Source organism: Aplysia californica, unplaced genomic scaffold (assembly GCF_000002075.1).
Source record: "Aplysia californica isolate F4 #8 unplaced genomic scaffold, AplCal3.0 scaffold00256, whole genome shotgun sequence".
Classification (NCBI taxonomy): Eukaryota; Metazoa; Mollusca; class Gastropoda; order Aplysiida; family Aplysiidae; genus Aplysia; species Aplysia californica.
This window is the reverse complement of record NW_004797526.1, coordinates 371,078-390,722: the sequence shown is the minus strand read 5'-3', so window position 1 is coordinate 390,722 and position 19,645 is coordinate 371,078. Positions and strand designations below refer to the sequence as shown.

Here is a 19,645-nt window from a genome sequence, read left to right as displayed (position 1 = left end):
AAAAGAGGGGAGATAAACACGATAGATGTTTGATAGGAAAGAAGGAGCAAACCACACCAGAGCACCCGCCAACCACCCACGCGACAGTCAGAATGGGGGAGCCGTCAGTTCAACTTGACAGCAGTTTCCATGACGCTCACAGACTGCATAAATATGGCCCTGTCATTATCTCTCTTCCCCCACCGGTCTCATGGGGCCCTGTGCACTGGCCTAGGGTATAATGATTATCCATAACAACTGCTTCAATAATAATAATACATTGCTTGCTAGATGATGAGTGCTTTCTCCCAAATCTCTTCCTCCCCTCTCGCAGATTATTTAAAAAAAAAAAAAAAGAGTGAAATACATAAGTAGCAACCATAGACAGACAAACAACAAAAATAAACAACAACCCCCAACCCCACAAGAAAAAGGGATGAAGACACACACAGACAACTGGGCGCAGACCAATATGGGCACCCCCGCCCCCCCCCCCTCTCCTGCTGACAGCATCCAAAAAAGGATCACAGGATCTCAACACTTTTGATTTCGCACTGCAATGAAACATTCATCCCTTTTTCCCGGACATCCTGGCTCCCTGCCAATTTGGCTCAACCCCAGGATATCAGGCGGGGGGCGCAGGGGGGGAATTTGTCACACATCATCAGACAATGACGCATTCAAATCTACAGTACAAAACGAGACGCATTACAATTTGAACAAAAAAATCCCCCCACAAAACAAACAAAAAACCAAAAAGAAAAATCTTGTATTGACAGCCACTCATGTACACAAGTCACACTCTCCACCCTACAAAGCTGTGATTTTTCACAATTCTCTCCAACATAAATGTCAAACGTGTGCGGGACCTACATGACTACTCCAGACATTTACCACCTTCCCACAAAACAAGGAAAGTGGGCAGGAGAAGGGGGGAAAAATGAAGATGGAACAACCCCCCCCTAAAAAAACCCCCACAAAAAACAAAGAGACCCACAGGCGGGCAGTAAAAACTTTCACTTTTTAATTTTATTTTTAAAAAATCAGATGACAATCATGCTCTAATAAGACTCGAGGCTTGAGTGATGTGGGGGGGAAAATGATTCCATATCCCCATCCCCTCCCTCCTCCCCCCCCAAAAAAGAGAAAAAAACAAAAAACACCTCGAGTAAACAATTCAAAATTTGCTGATGGGCGTAATCGACTGCTCGGGGAAAAAATCCTCACAATTGTGGAGAGCTGCTGAGAGGGCAGGGCACGTGGACAGCTCAGTCTTCCTCGCCTTCTTCTTCCTCCGACTCTGAAAGAAAATGCCAAAAAATTAAACCAATTAACTATCATTATATAAATTCAAAACCTGACAAACCTAGGCCAGCGCTCTGCCAAAATTCTGTTTTTATCCCAGACAAGCTCTTAACAATTTCCTCACAGCATACCCCATGGCTCTTAATTTTGGTAAGAGTTTTATTGTTTTAGTAGAGGTTTTACGGCGCTCGCAACTGCATAAGGTTATATGAGCGCCAGACGATTAGAGGTGCTACAAGAGAGTAACAAACATAAAAAAAGGAGGGGAGTTAAGGACGATAGATTTTTCTTATAGGAAAGAAGAAGCAAACCACACCAGAGCACCCGCCAACCGCCCACTAAGAGTTTGTTTATCACCAAAAGCTTTCAAATTCTCTAAACCCCCCCCCCCCCTTCTAGATAGATAGATAGAGAGAGAGAGAGAGAGAGAGAGAGAGAGAGAGAGAGAGAGAGAGAGAGAGAGAGAGAGAGAGAGAGAGAGAGAAAGAGCGCGTGCACCAGAAACTAAATTTTCAAAGCAGCTGCAGACAGACAAACAGCCGTCTCTCACCCTCCTCAGCACTCTGCAGCCATTCCACAAACTTCTTCATCTGCTCCAGGAAGACGCTCTTCCCCTTGGCGCTGTGGCTGTCCTTGTACCACTTCAGGATCACGTCCTCGCTCACCACCTCCGCTGTAAGGGGCACACACAAACACAAACAATATTATCATATAACTTCTCACACAAACACAAACATCATATTATAATATGTCGCATACAAACACAGACATCATATATGTCGCATACAAACACAAACAATTAACAATACTAGCATGTAATGTGTCACACAAATACGAACAATATTTCAGTTTACGGCACTTGCATTACTATAGCATATATTCACGCTGACCATAGCATGCCCTACAACTATTAATAACAATAATTGCATTTATATAGCGCATGTCTGGGAGGCAAACCATCAGGCCACCGCTGCCACAATCTCAACGAGCACACAGGGTGTGTGTGTGGCGTCGGTAGCCTAGTGGTTAGGCTCTCGGACTCGCAACCGTAAGGTCGTGGGTTCGAATCCCGTCAAGGGCCCGACGTTGTGTCCTTGGGAAAGGCACTTTACACGAATTTTCCTCACTTCACCCAGGTGGGAATGGGTACCCGGCTATAGACAGCGAAGGATCTTGTCAGTTTGTTAGTGTTTGAGCACTTACTCGGCTGCTTGCACTGTATGCTTCCCGGGAAGCTGAGAATGTTTCAGAGTGTTCTATGGTCTGCTGGGGTAATAATATAGTGTAAAGCGCATAGAGCCTGCTGTTGAGCGGGGATATGCGCTATACAAATGTTATCTATTATTATTATTTTTTTTTTTTAAATTACAGTAGAGGGTTTTACGGCGCTCGCAACTGCATAAGGTCATATGAGCGCCAAGGGGTGGGTGTCAACAGAGAAGTCTTTACAGGGAATCTCTGCTCACCTCTCTAGCTTCAACAGCACAAAGTCTGCCTCTACTACAGTGGAACTCGGATTCAATGAGATGAGACAGATTCCTCGTTTCTTTTTCTTCTTTAAAATCAATAAAAGTAACATGGATTCAACGAGCACTTAAATCAGCGAGCTCGGATTCAATGAGGTCGCTTCCAGGGGGAACAAACCCCGCAGACATGGCTTCGCTAATTTTCCTCCCAGAACGAACTTTATCTATTCCCGGAAACCATCCATTGCACCTGCATCGTGAACCATTATTCACTTAGCCGATTGCATGCGACCAATCAGCGGCCTTTTAGAATACCAACACATGCGTTGTTGACACGAGCATGTGTCTACTCTGGCGTGTGTCGGGGTCAGGTGGGCGGCCTGCACATGGGTGACTGTGTTTTTTGTGTCAGGCGGGGGGGGGGGGGAAACCAGTGCTCCGGGCGTTGAACATCGCAGATACAAAAGTGTCACTGTCTTTTTTTCCCCCTTGGCAACTGATCATTATTACAATAATAAGCTATAGTCTTGACGTAGATCTACAAAATGAATTGTGCACTGGTCTATGGAATCAAAAGTTGGCGTCTGCTAGGCTCTACAGAGCAACACAACTTTGTGGTAAACAATCGAGAAGACACAGGCGTGTGTATTTGAACGAATCGGTCTTTTTTTACACAGCTCAAAAATGCGCAGGCCTTTCAGGCACTACGTGTGACTTCTCTTGTACACTGCTTGCTCAGTGCCTGTAATTATCTACACAAAACCTCGTTTTTGCTATAACGAACACTCGGATTTAACGAGATTTTAGGTCAGGCCCGACAACCTCGTTGAATCCGAGTTCCACTGTACCAAGGCACCTCGGAAATAGTAGGTCACAAGAGAATGACAAACATAGAAAAGAAGTAGAGAAAAAATGACAATAGTAAGGATTAGGAAAGAAAACGCAGCAGTTCCATGTTGTAGATCAGGCACGGTTATGAGCGTGACATGAGTCAGCCCATTTACAATTCTACTATGCTTGAACGGGAAATGTCCCCCCTTTGGGAAAGGCCTAAAGACACTGCAGTCAGTGACACTGCCCCGGGGGCTGCGTGTGTGTGTGGTATACTCACTCTTGTAGAGCAGCATGATGATCTTCTGGAAGGACTTGAGGAAGTTCATATTCTCGTAACAAAACTCTTGCACCTTGAGCATCAGGGACAGTTCCGAGCGGCCGCTCTTGGCCGTCTCCTGGGGAGCCACACAAACAGACGTACATCAAATCACATACCAAGATTAGGAGTTTTAGTTTAGTTTAGTAACGAGTTTTACGGCACTTGCAACACAATAAGGTCATATAAGTGCCGAAGATTAGAGGTGTCACAAGAGAGTAACAACAAACGTAAAAAAGAAAGAGGAGAGATAAGGACGATAGATGTTTAAGAGGAAAGAAAGAGCAAACCACACCAGAGCACCCGCCAACCACCCATGAAGATTAGGTGTTACAAGAGAGGAACACGCACAAACAAAATGGAGGGGAGATGAGGATAAAAGATTCTTGATAGGTAAGAAGAACAGAGGTGTGACAAGAGAGTAACATACACACACACACACACACAAAAAAAAAAGGGGGGGGGGGGGAAGAGGAGATAAGTACAAAAGATGTTTGACAGGTGGAAAGAAGAAGCAGGCCACACCACAGCAGCAGCTAAACCATAAACCACCCACTAATAACTCACTGTTCCTCCAGAGTAAATAATGACAATAACCAGGGGAAAAAAAACCAACACCAAAAAACAGGCACCTTCCGAATTCCCCCCACCCACCCCCGGACCCCCCCCCCCCCCCCCCCCCCCCAACCAAAAACAATAACAGGCACCCCCCCCAACCGTGCATAGTGCATGCGTAGGTACCTTGAGCAGAGGACAGTACTGTCTCAAGTGCTTCAGAGCCTGCTCAGCCACCAGGTCCTCCTTCTTGTTCCACTCCACAGCTGCCATGACCGAGTTCCAGATCTGCTCAGGGGGGGAAAACAATTTTAGTTTTAGTATTAGTAAGAATTTTACTTAGTAGAGGTTCAACGGTGCTCGCAACTGCATAAGGTCATATGAGCACCAAGGGGTGGATGTCAACAGAGAAGTCTTTACAGGGAATCAGACTTACTCTGCTCACCTCTCTAGCTTCAACAGCACAAGGTCTGTTTCGACTTTCAAGGCACCCCAAAAACAGCGGGTCACAAGAGTAGATCAGGCAGTTATGAGCGTGATATTAATGAATCAGCCCATTTACAATTTTACTGTGCATGAACGAGAAATATCCCCACTTTGGTAGTAAATGTTTTACGGCACTTGCAACACAAGGTCATATGAGCGCCAGAAGATTAGAGGTGTTACAAGAGAGTAACAAACACAAAAAAGGAGGAGGGGAAGAGAAGGACGATAGTTTTTTTATTGGTAAGAGGGAGCAAACAGCATCAGAGCACCCGCCACCCACCCACTAGTAAGCATTTTACGCTAGTACTTGCAGCACAGTTAGGTAACGTAACACAAGTGCCGAAGATTAGTTTAGGCTCAGTAAGGTTTTATGGCGCTTGCAACTGCATAAGAGAGCCGAAGATTAAAGAAGTGTTCCATCCACGAAAAAAACCTCCAAGACCTATCAAGGAGGAGTACAGAAAACTGACAGTATTCAGGTACAAGACTGTAAGACACTAGTATTATACTAAATAGATATAGTTGAGACTGCAATTTTGTAAAATAATAAATAACTACAGTAACAACTGCTCTAACGGCCACCTGACCAGATGACCACCCCGCCACCCCCCCTTCCTCCCACTCTCTGCATGTTTTAACCCTATCCGTACGTCGTGTTTTATCATCGTATCCATACAACGTGGAAAACTCTGGGCCACCACTTTCCAAAGAGGAATTTTACTCGTTAATCCCATCCACATGCTTTGCATGGCAGTCTATCAAAATGATTTTTCGAGAAATACTGAAAGTTTCAAAGAGATCTTAGCTCTTGAAGTATTCTAAAATGTGAAGAATACAACCCCTGGGGTACAAAATGACCCCAGGCGTACGGATAGGGTTAAACAAATATAACAACACTGTCCGAGACGTTCCCCCGATTTAAGCCACCCACTTTTCTCCTTGACAATGGGCGGCCGTCTTGGGACAATTTATTTCAACTGTATATCACATATATATATAAAACAAGCAGAAAATAGACGTCAATGTTAGTGGAATCACGAGGCATTTTTTTAAGTAGAGGGTTTTACGGCGCTCGCAACTGCATAAGGTCATATGAGCGCCAGAAGATTAGAGGTGTTACAAGAGCGCAACAAACATAAAAAAGAAGAAAGGGGAGAAAAGGACGATAGATGTTTGATAGGAAAAAAGAAGCAAACCACACCAGAGCACCCGCCAACCATCCACTGTCACGAGGCATTGAACCAACAAAAGTTGGAATGACAACGAGGAAGAAAAAACCAACCACTTACAGATATGGTCACTTCAGTTTCTGACATGCCCTGTTTCTCCAGAAGCTCAGTCACGTATTCTGTCATCTGGGGGAAAGAAGCGGGAACAGAAAATTAAGTTTGGGGTTGGGTTTATTTTTTTTCCCTTCAAGTTTACAGCCCTTGCAACACAATTAGGTTATAATAGTGCTGACGAACAGGGATGTTACTAGATAGTCACATACAAACAAGAAGATGAAAAGAGATGAGGATGATAAGAGGTTTGACAGGGAAGAAGGAGCATACCACACCAGAACATCCGCCAGACACCCTCACCAAATGAAAAAAGACAATCTATAACACATGAAATCATGTTTTAGTAGAGGTTTTTACGGCGCTCGCAACTGCATAAGGTCATATGAGCGCCAGAAGATTAGAAGTGTTACAATAGAGTAAAAAACATAAAAAAGGAGGGGCGATAAGGAAGATAGATGTTTGATAGGAAAGAAGAAGCAAACCACACCAGAGCACCCGCCAATCACACACACACATGAAATCAGGTTTGTACAAACAATCAAAAAGACGTGAAATGAATCCCAATAAATACTGGATGTGGCGCGTTTTTTTTTGTTTGTTTGAGTTGACCCAACCAATCAATGTTAAATAGCATCAATTGCAACAATTTCAATCAAATAGCAAACTCAGCTGAAAAAAGGACAGGAGAACACAGATCAAATATATATGCAAGTATAACATTGCTACTCTCGTGGTATGACCAGCGTTTAGTTTTAGTAGGAGACATATGGCACTTGCAACACAATAAGGTCATATAAGTGCCAAAGATTAGAGGTGCTACAAGAGAGCAACAAACACAAAAAGAAGGACGGGAGATAAAGACGATAGGTGATCTTGGTAATTCGCGTGGGTTAGCAAGTCTATCAAACCCACAAGAATGTGTAGTGAGAGGCCTGCTCATCACGATGTGACGGGACACAACGCGACACGGCATGGCCGGACCTTACCTCAGGCACTGGGACTTCATCCTTGATCATTTCGGCGAGAGCTTTCTGGGCCTCTTTCTTGGCCTTGGAGGCCAGCTGGGCCGTCTGCATGTCAGCGACTGGCCCCAGGCCACGTTCCCTGAAGAAGGTGTTGAAAGTCTCCGGGTTGCGTTTGTTTTGAGGAAAGATTTCCTGTAACACAAGAGACAGCTTTTTAAAGTAAGGTTTTACTATTATTTTTTTAAAATATTATAGTAGAGGGTTTTACGGTGCTCGCAACAGCATAAAGTCATTTGAGCGCCAAGGGGTGGGTGTCAACAGAGGAGTCTTTACAGGGAATCAGACTTACTTTGCTCACCTCTCTAGCTTTAACAGCACATGGTTTGCTTCGACTATCAAAGCACCCCAGAAATAGCAGGTCACAAGAGTGTGACAAACATACAAAAGAAGTAGAAGAAAATGACAAATAGTAAGGATTAGGAAAGAAAAAGAGCAGCAGTTCCCCGTTGCAGATCAGGCACAGTTATGAGCATGACATAGATGAATCAGCCCATCTACAATTACAATTCTACTGTGGATAAGAACATGGTTAATATTCCCCCCCGCACCGCGCCCAGAGGGGGGGGAGATTACCAAGACCATGAGATCAGAAATCAGAAATCAAATGATGTATCTGCTATATCAAAACTGTAAGATTATTCTTGAGTTACCATCACGATATCCAAAGAACTGCATTCGAAAAAGCTCGACACGTGAAACCCAAACATTTTCTACATCAAATTTCTCCCAACTGGACACGAAGCAGATAGAACTTTGATATATTCTAGGGTAGTAGCGGCTACTCACCATGAGGCGCGTGTCAATCTGCTGCTTTTTCAGAGCCGTGCAAATGGAGTTGATGTCCTTCTCCTTGAGCCAGGTAGAAAACAATCTAGCCGTGAACTCCACCGAGATCCCTGTCGGGTAGAATGTTATTGTTTTAGTAAGCGTTTAGTTTTTAAAAAAGTTTTAGTAGGAGTTTCACCGCACTTGCAACACAATAAGGTCATATAATTGCAGAAGATTACAAGAGAGTAACAAACATAAAGAAGAAAAAGGAAAGATTAGAACAATGGTTCTTGGACAGGAAAGAAGGAGCAAACCACAACAGAGCACCTGCTACCTACTCACTACCAGGTAAACACAGCATTCACAGCACAAGTTTTAGTAGAGGTTTTACGGCGCTCGCAACCGCATAAGGTCATATGAGCGCCAGAAGATTAGAGGTGTTACGAAAAAGTAACAAACATAAAAAAGAAGAAGGGGAGATAAGGACGATAGATGTTCGATAGGAAAGAAGAGGCACACCACATCAGAGCACCCGCCAACCACCCATGTAAGAGTTTTACGGCACTTGCAACAGAATAAGGTCATATAAGTGCCGAAGAATAGACGTTACAAGAGAGTGACGTACACAAAAAAGGAGGAGCGATAAAGAAGATAGGTGTTTCATAGGAAAGAATAAAGAAGGAGCATATCACACCAGAGCACCCGCCAACCACCCACTCAGGCACTTGCCAATTATTGGGTATAGGGAGTTATTGGTATCACCTTAAAGGCTGTTCATTTGTCTTGCATTTGATGAAAAAAATATCCATTTATCTCTAATACAAGTCGAGATATTTGCGATTGAAGGAGGCGGGGTCACCTGGTTTCAGAAGTAAAATTAGAGAGAAAGTGGCCGCCAAAGTTAGGCGACATCCACAGCTCAAGAGACCCTGGAAACTGCAAATTTACATCTTTTGTACCTTTAATCAACGTTGTTCAAATAAAAATCCACACATATGAGTGCTTTTGAAAAGCATACGAGGTGTTGAGCTAAAAAAAATATTTTTTTAAATGGAAGAAAATTCCCTAACTGGCACAAAAAATGCAGAATTCTTCAATTCCATTATTTTGACAAGCGCCTGATTTCACCATGACGCCCCACAAGAGAAGTTTAGGCCGTCTATCCTAAGAATCTCCATAAAACACAGAACCTCATTCCAATTGTAAACGAACTGGTTGCCAAGAAAAGATGGCCAAAAATTCCAGCACAGACAAATGTGGCGGAACAGAAAAATAATTTACATGCCTTGATTTGCATTTATTAAAAATTTTGTCTGTTTTCCCATATATCATTTTTTTTAAAAGTTACGTTTTCTCTGCTCATAGAGTGTTGATCCAGCCTAGTCAGCAACCCAAGCCTGTCTCCTTATGCGCAACGTGACGTCTAGTCGCGAGGTATCCAAAATTTCGAGCCAAGTGCGACAAAACTGTCTTCTTGTGCAAGATGCGACGTTCAGCCGTACACGACAGGCTAAGCCCTCGAGTGACTGGCAACTCACAGAAGAGAGACAGTGGCAAGTTTCAATGTCAAGATGGACAAAAATTTCAATGTCAAGATGGACAAGGGAGTACAAAGTCCGTCAGACGGAAGTTCTACGAGCTACTGACATTTTTGACTCCGTAAACGGCCGATCCCGTTTAAGTCCTCCTCCTCCTCCTCTCCCTCTTTCTCCTCCTCCTCTCCCTCTTTCTCCTCCTCCTCTCCCTCTTTCTCCTCCTCCTCCTGTTGCTGCTGTCCGTTAAAAAAACAAACCAAAACAACAAAATTAGATTCACAAGACTTGCATTCATTGGGTCGAACTGAAGATGAACACACACACACCACACCACACCACACACGGCGCGTCGATCGGCACTCCATGGCTAGATATTTTGACCAATGGTGATTCTCTAAACCTGTGACATCCTAAGTCTGTCGCATGCGCCGAGATGTTTGTTTGCTGGCAACGGTCGTGTGCGACTAAAGAGAGTTTCTTTATATTCTTACTCGATTGATTTAATAGCAACATGGACCACACCCGACGCGACGTCGCGTAAAAGGAGACAAGCCGTGGTATATGCTGACAACCACAGTAGAAATTGTTCAATTGTATAACTTAAAATATTTTTTTTTTAAAAACAAACACACAAGTAGGGAAATAGGAAGTGTCCATTTGACATGTGATTGTCTTCTACAGGTGGCTGTTTAAAAAGATGACAAGTCCCATAGCGGTGATTGTCTTATACAGGGGATAAGTTTTATACACGGGGATGCCACTCAACTTTTTAAAAAATAGCTGAAAATCCACACGTGAAACGAAACGGATCCCAGTGGACCGGCGTGTTTTCCCGACTTGCTGAAATTAGAGCAAATCTTCAAAAGTTTTTTTCTCCCCGATATTTGAACTTATGGCGAAGTCTTCGTTTTTCCGTTATTTGAATATTTGGCGCAAGTTGTTGTGTGTGGGTGTGTTTGTGGGGTTTTCCCCAACTATAGATTCTATCTCGATCTCAACGGAATAACGGATCAGGATCAAAAGACAGGAAATATCGGGAACCCCCCTCCCCCGGAAAAGTGGCATCCCTGTATACAGGTGGTAGACGGAGCAGACCCGCCACGTACCTTCCTTCACCAAGTGGTCCTCAAACAGGCTGAGAAGAATGCGAGGGGTACAGAGGCCGTTAGCCAGGATTATGCCCGTCACCGTGGCCAGCTTCTCCCGCTCTTCAGGAGTGAAGCCCTTCTGGAACATGAGGATCTGGAACAAGGGAAACCAGCACAAGATGTTTTAGGACGTGTTTTAAAAAAAGTTTTAGCAGAGGTTTTACGGCACTCGCGACTGCATAAAAGGTCATGAGCGTCAGTTTGTTAAGTTTTAGTAGAGGTTTTACGCCACTCGCGACTGCATAAGGTCATATGAGCGTCAGAAAATTTAGGTGTTACAAAAGAGAGTAAGAAACATAAAAAAAGAAGAAGGGGAGCTAAGGACAGTAGATGTTTGATAGGAAAGAAGAAGCAAATCACACCAGAGCACCCGCCATCCACCCACTAGGACGTGTTTCAACAGCAGCTCAAGGGTGCAGGCAGTTCTTTTAAAAACAAAACATTCAAACAAACAAAAAAATAAATAAAAAGAATTTCTACTCTTCTTACAGTTTGAGTCCTCCGAACTATTTTGTCCAAAGTGTCTCTTTACTTAAGTGCACTTTGGACACAAAAAAATAGTTCTGATTTGACGAGTAATCTTTTTCAGAATACAGATTTTGTAGGATTTTGTGAAAATACCTGAAAATTTACGAAGTTGCATTTCCAAACAAAAAGACAGTTACTAGACAACTAATATAATGGGATTCAACAGAAAACGAATGCTTAGAATAATATGTATTCTTCTAGTGGTAAAAAACAAAGGAAATACTGGGAAGAGACATCTCCCCCCCCCCCGCCCCCAACGATGTGGTTGGTTGTCTATATCAAACCAACACAGCTGTTTACAGCTAAATTCAGTAAAGTCATATCTTCTAAGAAGCTGTTTTTAAAAAAAAAAAGGAAACAAAAAAAATCATATTGCACGTCAGTAGGCTGTCAAACTATGCCAGTGGCATTCAGGAAAAAAAACAAATTCATTAATTCAAGCACCAACATAAGTGCCCCCCCCCCCCCCCCCCCCCTAAAAAAAGATTAATCAATTAAAGAGAACCTTCCCACTCATAAAAACTTTCAAATCAAAATGTGTGGGCAATGTGCCAACCCACCAAACCTCTGTGCTGTGCACAGCAGCCAGAAATAAAACTACAGACCAAACAGAAAAACGTCCCCTCACCTTCTTCAGGTCATCCTCAAATGCTTTTTCCAGATACTTGTACCTTCTGATGAGCTTATAGAAAACCTGGAGTGAAGCACAAAAGCAACACAGACTGTACACTCATGATTCACATTTGTTTGATTCCAACACACAGACAAACAGATTCTGTTTGTTTCAGTCTCAATAAGTTTTACGGCACTTGCAACACATTAATCAGCAAGATCATACAAGTACCAAAGATTATAGATGTTACAGGAAAGTAACAAACACTTAGGACAAGATGGTGTGGTCAGGACGATAGATGCTTGATAGGAAGAGAAGGGAGCAAACCACACTAGCGCACCTGCAAACCACCCGCCAACCAGATTCAGTTCTAATGGACCTATACACTAAAACACAACCAGGATATGACAAATAATTGTTTGAAAACGTCAGAGCCATACATTATTTACACTCGAAATCCTCTCTTCGCGCGTGCGTGTGTGTGTGTGTGTGTGTGAAATGACCACAAGAAATGTGACCAGACACAAGTGTGGGGGCAGCCTTGCAAGTTTTCACAGACCTGGTTTGTCCAAGTATGACTCGTAAAGAGTGGCACATGGACAAAAACTAAAATTTCACACTTTACTTTACTTCATCAAAGGACTTTGCATACAAAATAGTTAAGGTAATTTTTTTTAAACATAATTTTAAAATTAGCAATTATTGTTTAACCGCTATTCCACAAAAATCAACCAAATCACAAAAAGTTTCACCATTAACAAGACCTTGTTGCAATGTTCAGATGGACAACCAAACATAAAATATAAAGCCATAAAAAAAAAAAGAGTAACACATGTTATGAGTGACAAGTACCTTGAAACACCCAACCCCCTCCTCCCACCGTGAACACTTTAAAAGGAAAAACAACAACCTCATTAATAACCCATCTTGTGAAAAACGAAGGTGCTTTTTATAAAAATCAAACATGGAATGTGCACTAAAAGCAGGAACGGGGGGGGGGGGGGGGGGGGGAAGCCACTCTCACCATCAAAATAAGTTTATACGGAGACGACACAATCAACATGACAAGCAAAACTCACTGCATAGAAGCTACGCAGCTGCTCCGTATCGCCATCCCATCTGAATACACAAATATCCGACCTGGATGGTTTGTCAGGGTCCGTGCTTTCCACTATAAAACCTCCAGGAGCTGAAAACACACGAGAAATCAAAGGAGAGTTTAGTTCCAGGTTCCAGTGAGAGTTTCACAGCACTTGCAAACACAATAAGGTCATTTTAAAAAAAATTATAGTAGAGGGTTTTACGGCGCTCACAACTGCATAAGGTCATATGAGCGCCAAGGGGTGGGTGTCAACAGAGAAGTCTTTACAGGGAATCAGACTTACTCTGCTCCCCTCTCTAGCTTCAACAGCACAAGGTCTGCTTCAACTATCAAGGCACCCCTGAAATAGAAGGTCACAAGAGAGTGACAAACATACAAAAGAAGTAGAGGAAAATGACAATAGTAAGGAATAGGAAAGAAAAAGCAGCAGTTCCCTGTTGTAGATCGGGCACAGTTATGAGTGTGACACGAATCGGCCCCAATTCTACTGCGCTTAAACGAGAAATGTCCCCCCTTTGGGAATGGCCTAAAGACACTACAGTCAGTGGCACAGCCCCGGGGGGTACAATAAGGTCAGAGAAGTGCCGAAGATCAGAGGTATTACAAGAGAGTAACAAACACACACACACAATAAAAAAGGAGGGATAAGGACAGATTAGAAATAAGGAGCAAACCACACCAGGGCGCCCGCCACAACCACCCACAAATCAAAATGAGAAATCAACAGCAAGAAAAAATACTTTAAATAAAAATAAATGCAGATGTTTGAATTCAATTGTTCCTCCCATTTCCCAGAAATATAGAGGGATATATAACTAAAAGAGGTCAGAGATTTTCAAATGTATTTTCCTACAGGAAGAAAGCTCAACAGCTACAACTCACAATAGAGCATTCTCATTTAAACACAGTAAAAGCCCAATCTGCCCCCTTCGTCTTACAAAAGAAAAATTCTGAAATTATGCAAAATGAGCCCAAAAATGTGAAATTATGCGATTCTGTTAATTTTAACAAAGAATGGTGAAGGAAAATACTCAGAAATTTGGCAAAAAATGATCAAATTTGGTTAAATTATGCGGGGTGCATAAAATCACAGTGACAGCCCAACAGACACAGCAAGTTCCTTCACTGCCAAACCCTTTTTTTGGGGGGGAGGGGGGTGTTTTACCGTACTCACAACTGCAAAAGAATATATGTGAGCGAGCAGGATACATTAAACATCTTCAGTTGATAGGAAATTTTCAATTCTGCCTGGGTGGCGGCTGAAGCCTGCTCTAATCGATTTTGGATGACCAAGGGACCTTTAATGTGTGTAACTTGCACAAAAGACCTCCAAGACTTTTTGTCATTATACGAGACGTCTAGGTGTTAGATCTTACTCATCAAAAGACCAGAGGTGTGGCTGAAAGACAGCAGTAAGAAGGAGCCAAGGAGTAGCAATAGAAAGGCTGCAGAAAAAACCAAAAGCCCAGAGGAGAGGGAGGGGGGGCAGAAAGTGGAGACGAAAACAGACGACAGAACATTGTCAAAGAGCACTAAAGAAGGTGAAAATTTTCCGGAACTGTCTGTATTCGAACATGGGACCTATTGAATAAGAGTCGAACATCGAAAACCTCTCGACGACGAGTACAAGTCCTCACCAAGAATTCCTCCTGCAAACAGTGTGTCAAATAAGACTTCTGCATATCTCCTGTAGTTGAGTTTTGAGCCTTCCTTGTCCAGATAGCGTGAAACTTGTTCTAAATCTCCCCCACATTCACCCAGTCCTGCGACGATGGAATCACGAAAAGCAGTTGGATCGTACTTTTCTTTTTCATCTGTGAAGCACAAAACACAAATGATGCATTTTAAGAACAACTCGACAAAAAATAATTTTTTTTTATTCACTACTGATGCTTAACTAATAGAAGTTTTAATCCCAACTGAAGCTGAAGGGTCATGCACATGTTTGGTACAAACACAAGTACCGTAATAAATTTTGAATAACAATAACATCAAACCCCATACAAATTCTTATCATAACCGAAAAGTTCTTAAGCATGAGAGGAACATATCTTACTATTTTGAAACCTTTTTAAAAAAATCAATGCAGTGAAGTAATTTTTAAAAAATTCATCATAAAACAATAACTAGTTTTAGCTTCAAATTTAGCAAAATCTTTGAAGCACAATTACATGTTAATTTCAAAGTCTATAAAAGTCTCAAATTAAAAACTTAGCGGTCCGTAGAGAGACATGATAAAAAATTAAAATAATTTTTTAAATAAAAACAAAACCATACTAGAGAAATATCATGATCATCTTCTTTCTTTTGTTCATCATTTAACCTTCTATTTCATTTCAGTTGTCCTCTCTCTCTTCTGTTCTTAATCTTGTAACTTCACAGATATTAATCCAGATTCAGGCTTGCCAACTTTTGAGATAAATGAATTTTGGAATTTTGATTGCGCCGGAGCGCCACGTACACACACTTCTGTGATATGCTACTAAAGCTACAACCCCCCCCCCCCCCACACCACAAAAACAGCGATTTTCGGGAAACCTGCGTTTCGGGAACGACGATGGCAGTTTGGGAATTTCCAGAAAAATTTGGAAAGGTGGACAAGCCTGCAGATTAACTCTTTTTATCCTGGCGAACTTGACCCTGATTAACGCACCCACGACGCCCCCTTGGACTTTACATATCTACCCCCTACACATTGGTACTGCACGAATTCCAGTACTGGTCCCTTCATCATGATCTGAATCACCATTAGATGAGTCTTATTCCTGTTCGTTATCATCCACAATTGAATTAACGTCACTTAGCAATGCCAATCGGGCTTTCCCGCGAGGCGAAAATTTGGTCCCCGTTTCCGGGCGATTTTGCGGACCCGGCCGAAGCGTAGGTGACTAACTTTGTTAACCTCGGTCTGCTCTATTTCCGATCCAATCCGAATGAAACTCGGCAACCAATTAGAAAAAAGGGCAAACTAATGATTTGTGGACGTTGAAGTTCGTACACATAAATTAACCTATACTTTTGGTGTCGGGAACACTTTCGTATCGCGTACACCGAAAACTATAAGGAGTTTGAATTTCAACGCCGAGATGGTAATAGATCTATCTATCCTCTATAGTGTGCTCAAATTTGAACGTTCTGTGTCAAGTAATTTTTTAGACCCGATCATAAATGCACGACTACCCCCCTATCCAAAGCGGCTTCGCACAGAGACCGGCCATTTTCCCCTCACTCTCGTGGCAAATGTATGTGACCTACAAATCCCCGCATGACTATTCCGGGCCCGTTCGTTGGTCACTTGAAATAGGGCAATGGCGGGCGCGCGCAACCGGTTGTTTTTCTCTCTATTCCCCTGTAACATCGCTATGGGGGTATTCCGAGGCGAGGTTATCTCGTCTCGGGGTGTTCGCGTCTCAACGGGGAAAAATAATTTTTAATTGTACGGCATGCTAGATTGAATTAACTTATCTTTTAAGGTTGGCATGGTCTAAAGTCATCATAAAAAGCTTTGCAATTATTTAGTCACGCTGCCGACATATATTCTCAAAGATCCCATGTTGTGATACGATGCTATAAATAAAATGGACTCATCCCGACACCCCTTTTTCGCAAAACCGTAATATGTACACCACAATTTTAATTATAACAAAATAACTACGAAATTGGTAGTAAATCTGACTGCAGAAATGATTTCTACACTCAAAAACACATCGGGTAGCCAAGTTTCTCTCGAACACTCCGATTAGTTACCGAGATATCGTCGATTTTCTTACAGAATCTGCTACTGCGTGGTCCACTTTTTAGGAGTATTTTCCTACATGTGGGTCATCCATGTTTTGTCGTCGACCTTTACAACCCCATAACTTTTTTATTTATGAACCGATTCTCAAAATTCAAGAAGCATAATTCTTAGAATTGAAAATTCTTTCTTAGGTACCAAAAAAAAAAGGGGACAAAAGTGAAAATTTAAATTTTCATTGGCATTGCTACGTCACTTGATTCAGAGTCACTTAAATCAAATAAGTGTAAAAATTCCCCCTCACAACCCAGAGCTACTTCTTGAAGTACTTTGTCAGTCGTGAACGGGCGTTTTCGAGACATTTTTCAAGCTTTCACACCAACCAAAAACAAAGAAACCGCTGTGTTCATTGTAAAATTGAAATATTCAGACAGAGCCAGCATAGCTGCATTTGTGTGTTTTGGTAGTTACAAGCAGAACTAGCTGTTTGACGTGACCGTATAGCTGTTCCGAGTTTACTCGTAGCCTGCTAAAAAAAAAAAAAGACTTCAACTAAAATAAACAGAACAAATAGCATTGTGCATTTATTTACATACCCCTTTTCCGGGTCTTCAGACGGGCGCCTGATAGTGTTGGTTTTTCTGCCTTCTGACTCATAAACCTGAAAAATGGAGAGAAAAAAATGATTTGTCAAAGCAATGTGAAGATCTTTATAAATAATCAGACACCATCCAGCGCCAAGGATGAAACCAAAGCTGGACAGCTTGTGTACACAACACAAGTCCGAGATGATTGAGACACAATGTGCCAATAAGTGGACATGTTATCGGCCCTTGCTGCATTCATTTTAAAAAAAAATTCACTTCCCTGCTGTATTGGAGTAGGTGCTGCGATTGGCACAATCATTTGATGATTTGTAACCCTGAGGACAAACCCACTTCCTCCTTTTCATCTGTTTTACTTTCAGACCAGGAGTCCATTAGAAATTAGAAATCAGGAGATTTTGAAAATGTAATTTCGGTGGTGATTCAGAATTGGGGGTGGGGGGAGAAGGAGAAACCAACATTTTTGTCTATATATGCTTGTTTTTGCTCAAATCCATCATTATTTCCTTTTTAGCTCTTTGGCTATCACTGGGTGTGCGTTCACTGTGATAGAGTCTTGGCCAACCAGTGTAGCCTTCACCGTGAACAAACGTTCCAGCGCTCTTATGTTGAGAGCGTGCAACTTTGTCTGTGGGCAGTAAGAAAGAAAGAGAGAGAGGAGAAGCGCGAGAACTTTCGGGCAAAACAAAATGGCGACCCTTGTAGTTCGGCTCGATTCAAAAAGTTAAATAGCCGTAGCATCTTTGTAGACGACCAAATTAATTTACTTTTGTGCTTTAACATTATTTTTATCTTTGTTTTTGTCAATTTGATTGTCCACACCGATAGACAGTATTCACAAAGAGACAGAGAAATAGAGGAGGAGGAGTAGATCTAGATCTAGATAGATCTAGATATCTAGATCTTGCGAGAACTTCCGGGCAAAACAAAATGGCAACCCGCGTAGACTATCTTTTGACTAGATCTAGATTCCACCAAAAGGCTTAAAAGGAAGGACTTCCGTAACGAGCGACCGCCCCAACAAATACAATAAAGAAGAGACCTACCCCTATCCGTAACCCTAACCCAACCCCTAATGAGTAATTCCTAATAATCCTACCCCTACCGCCCTACCCTATCCTATCCGTAGCCTTCTATTCTACTGTCTCATGACATAGTGGTCGCTTGTTACCTCTCCACCAAAAAGTAAAAGCCAATAGAAATCAAGAGAAAATTAAAACACACTCAGTGGTGATACAGAATCAGAGATGGGGGGAGGGGAGGGGTGTGAAAGTGGAGAGGGAGAAACAGAGAGTGAGAGGGGGTGGGGGCAGCAGGTGTTTTTATAGTAGGCTAAGGCTAAGTTAAGTAGGCCTACGCCTGTGAGTGTGAGTATGGTAAAATTAGTAAAGCCAAACTTCTTTTTCCAATATAAAATGTGTCTCATGTGTAACTTGTAGATCTACCCTGTCAGTGTCAGTACAACATGAGCCCAAACAATAGATCTAGATTCTAGATATATCTAGATTTTGATCATAATTTAGTATTTAGCCGTTGTTCATTATGCTACAACTAGAATCTAGATTCTATCTACAGTGCGGTACCGTACGGCACGGCCGCACGGTACTCAACCTGCTATCAATGCAAACTCTTTGTCTTTAGTAAACTGATGTTGACGATCTGGTAGATAATTAGCCTAATTTCAAAACAAATCTTTGAATTTTTTTTAACTTAACACTTTTCTTATGTACCTATAACAGCCCTTACTCTTGACAAAAAATGGATTCGGCTTTTTTGGGTCACTGGTGCGTTTCGCTACGCGTCGCAATCCAAGCCAAGCAATGGGGGAAGGAAGGGAGTCCCTAACACCAACGCTGACTTTTCGACACGTGACAAAACTCGACGCAGTAGTATGGGAGTTAAAACTGTAGAAACAACAGAAAATACAGACTGAAATAACAAATGATACATTGGAATAATAAACTGAAACTTTTCACTTACCTTTGTTACTTTACTGGGCTATTTTCCGGTAAAATTTTCACTGAGATAACAAGTTGGGGGTAGTCTAGATTGTGCTGTGTTGAAAGTCTCGTTATCGTCTCGTTGACCAATGAACAAAAACGAGATTGAGGTTTGTACACATATACACGAAATATTCCTCCTTAAATCTACCGTAAATTGCCCACAGCCGCTGGGGTCTTGGGTTTTGTTGTTGTTGTTTTTTTAAATTATGCCTAATTGATTAATTTGTATATTTATTATCAATGCTTAAATACTTTTTGAACAATTAATGAAGGGGAAGGGGGGAGGGCTGCTTTACTTTGAGGTGAGGTTGTAAGAATCACTAGATCTGTTTGTGTTGTTTCTATGTTTCTTGTCTTC

General features: G+C 42.1%; 1 protein-coding gene across 1 annotated transcript; it reads right to left on the bottom strand.

Moving 5' to 3' along the window:
* Window positions 1-983: 983 nt before the first annotated feature.
* On the bottom strand, window positions 984-19,383 carry LOC101846510 (basic leucine zipper and W2 domain-containing protein 1). Its single transcript, XM_005100682.3, has 13 exons — window positions 19,265-19,383; window positions 17,276-17,340; window positions 14,581-14,757; window positions 12,921-13,030; window positions 11,857-11,922; window positions 10,659-10,794; window positions 8,036-8,145; window positions 7,211-7,381; window positions 6,231-6,296; window positions 4,642-4,743; window positions 3,862-3,979; window positions 1,835-1,957; window positions 984-1,279 (listed from the first exon to the last, which is right to left on the bottom strand). Exons 2-13 carry the CDS (start codon window positions 17,334-17,336, stop codon window positions 1,248-1,250), a joined length of 1,272 nt encoding a protein of 423 aa, XP_005100739.1. The 5' UTR covers window positions 17,337-17,340; window positions 19,265-19,383; the 3' UTR covers window positions 984-1,247.
* Between the last annotated feature and the right edge of the window lie 262 nt (window positions 19,384-19,645).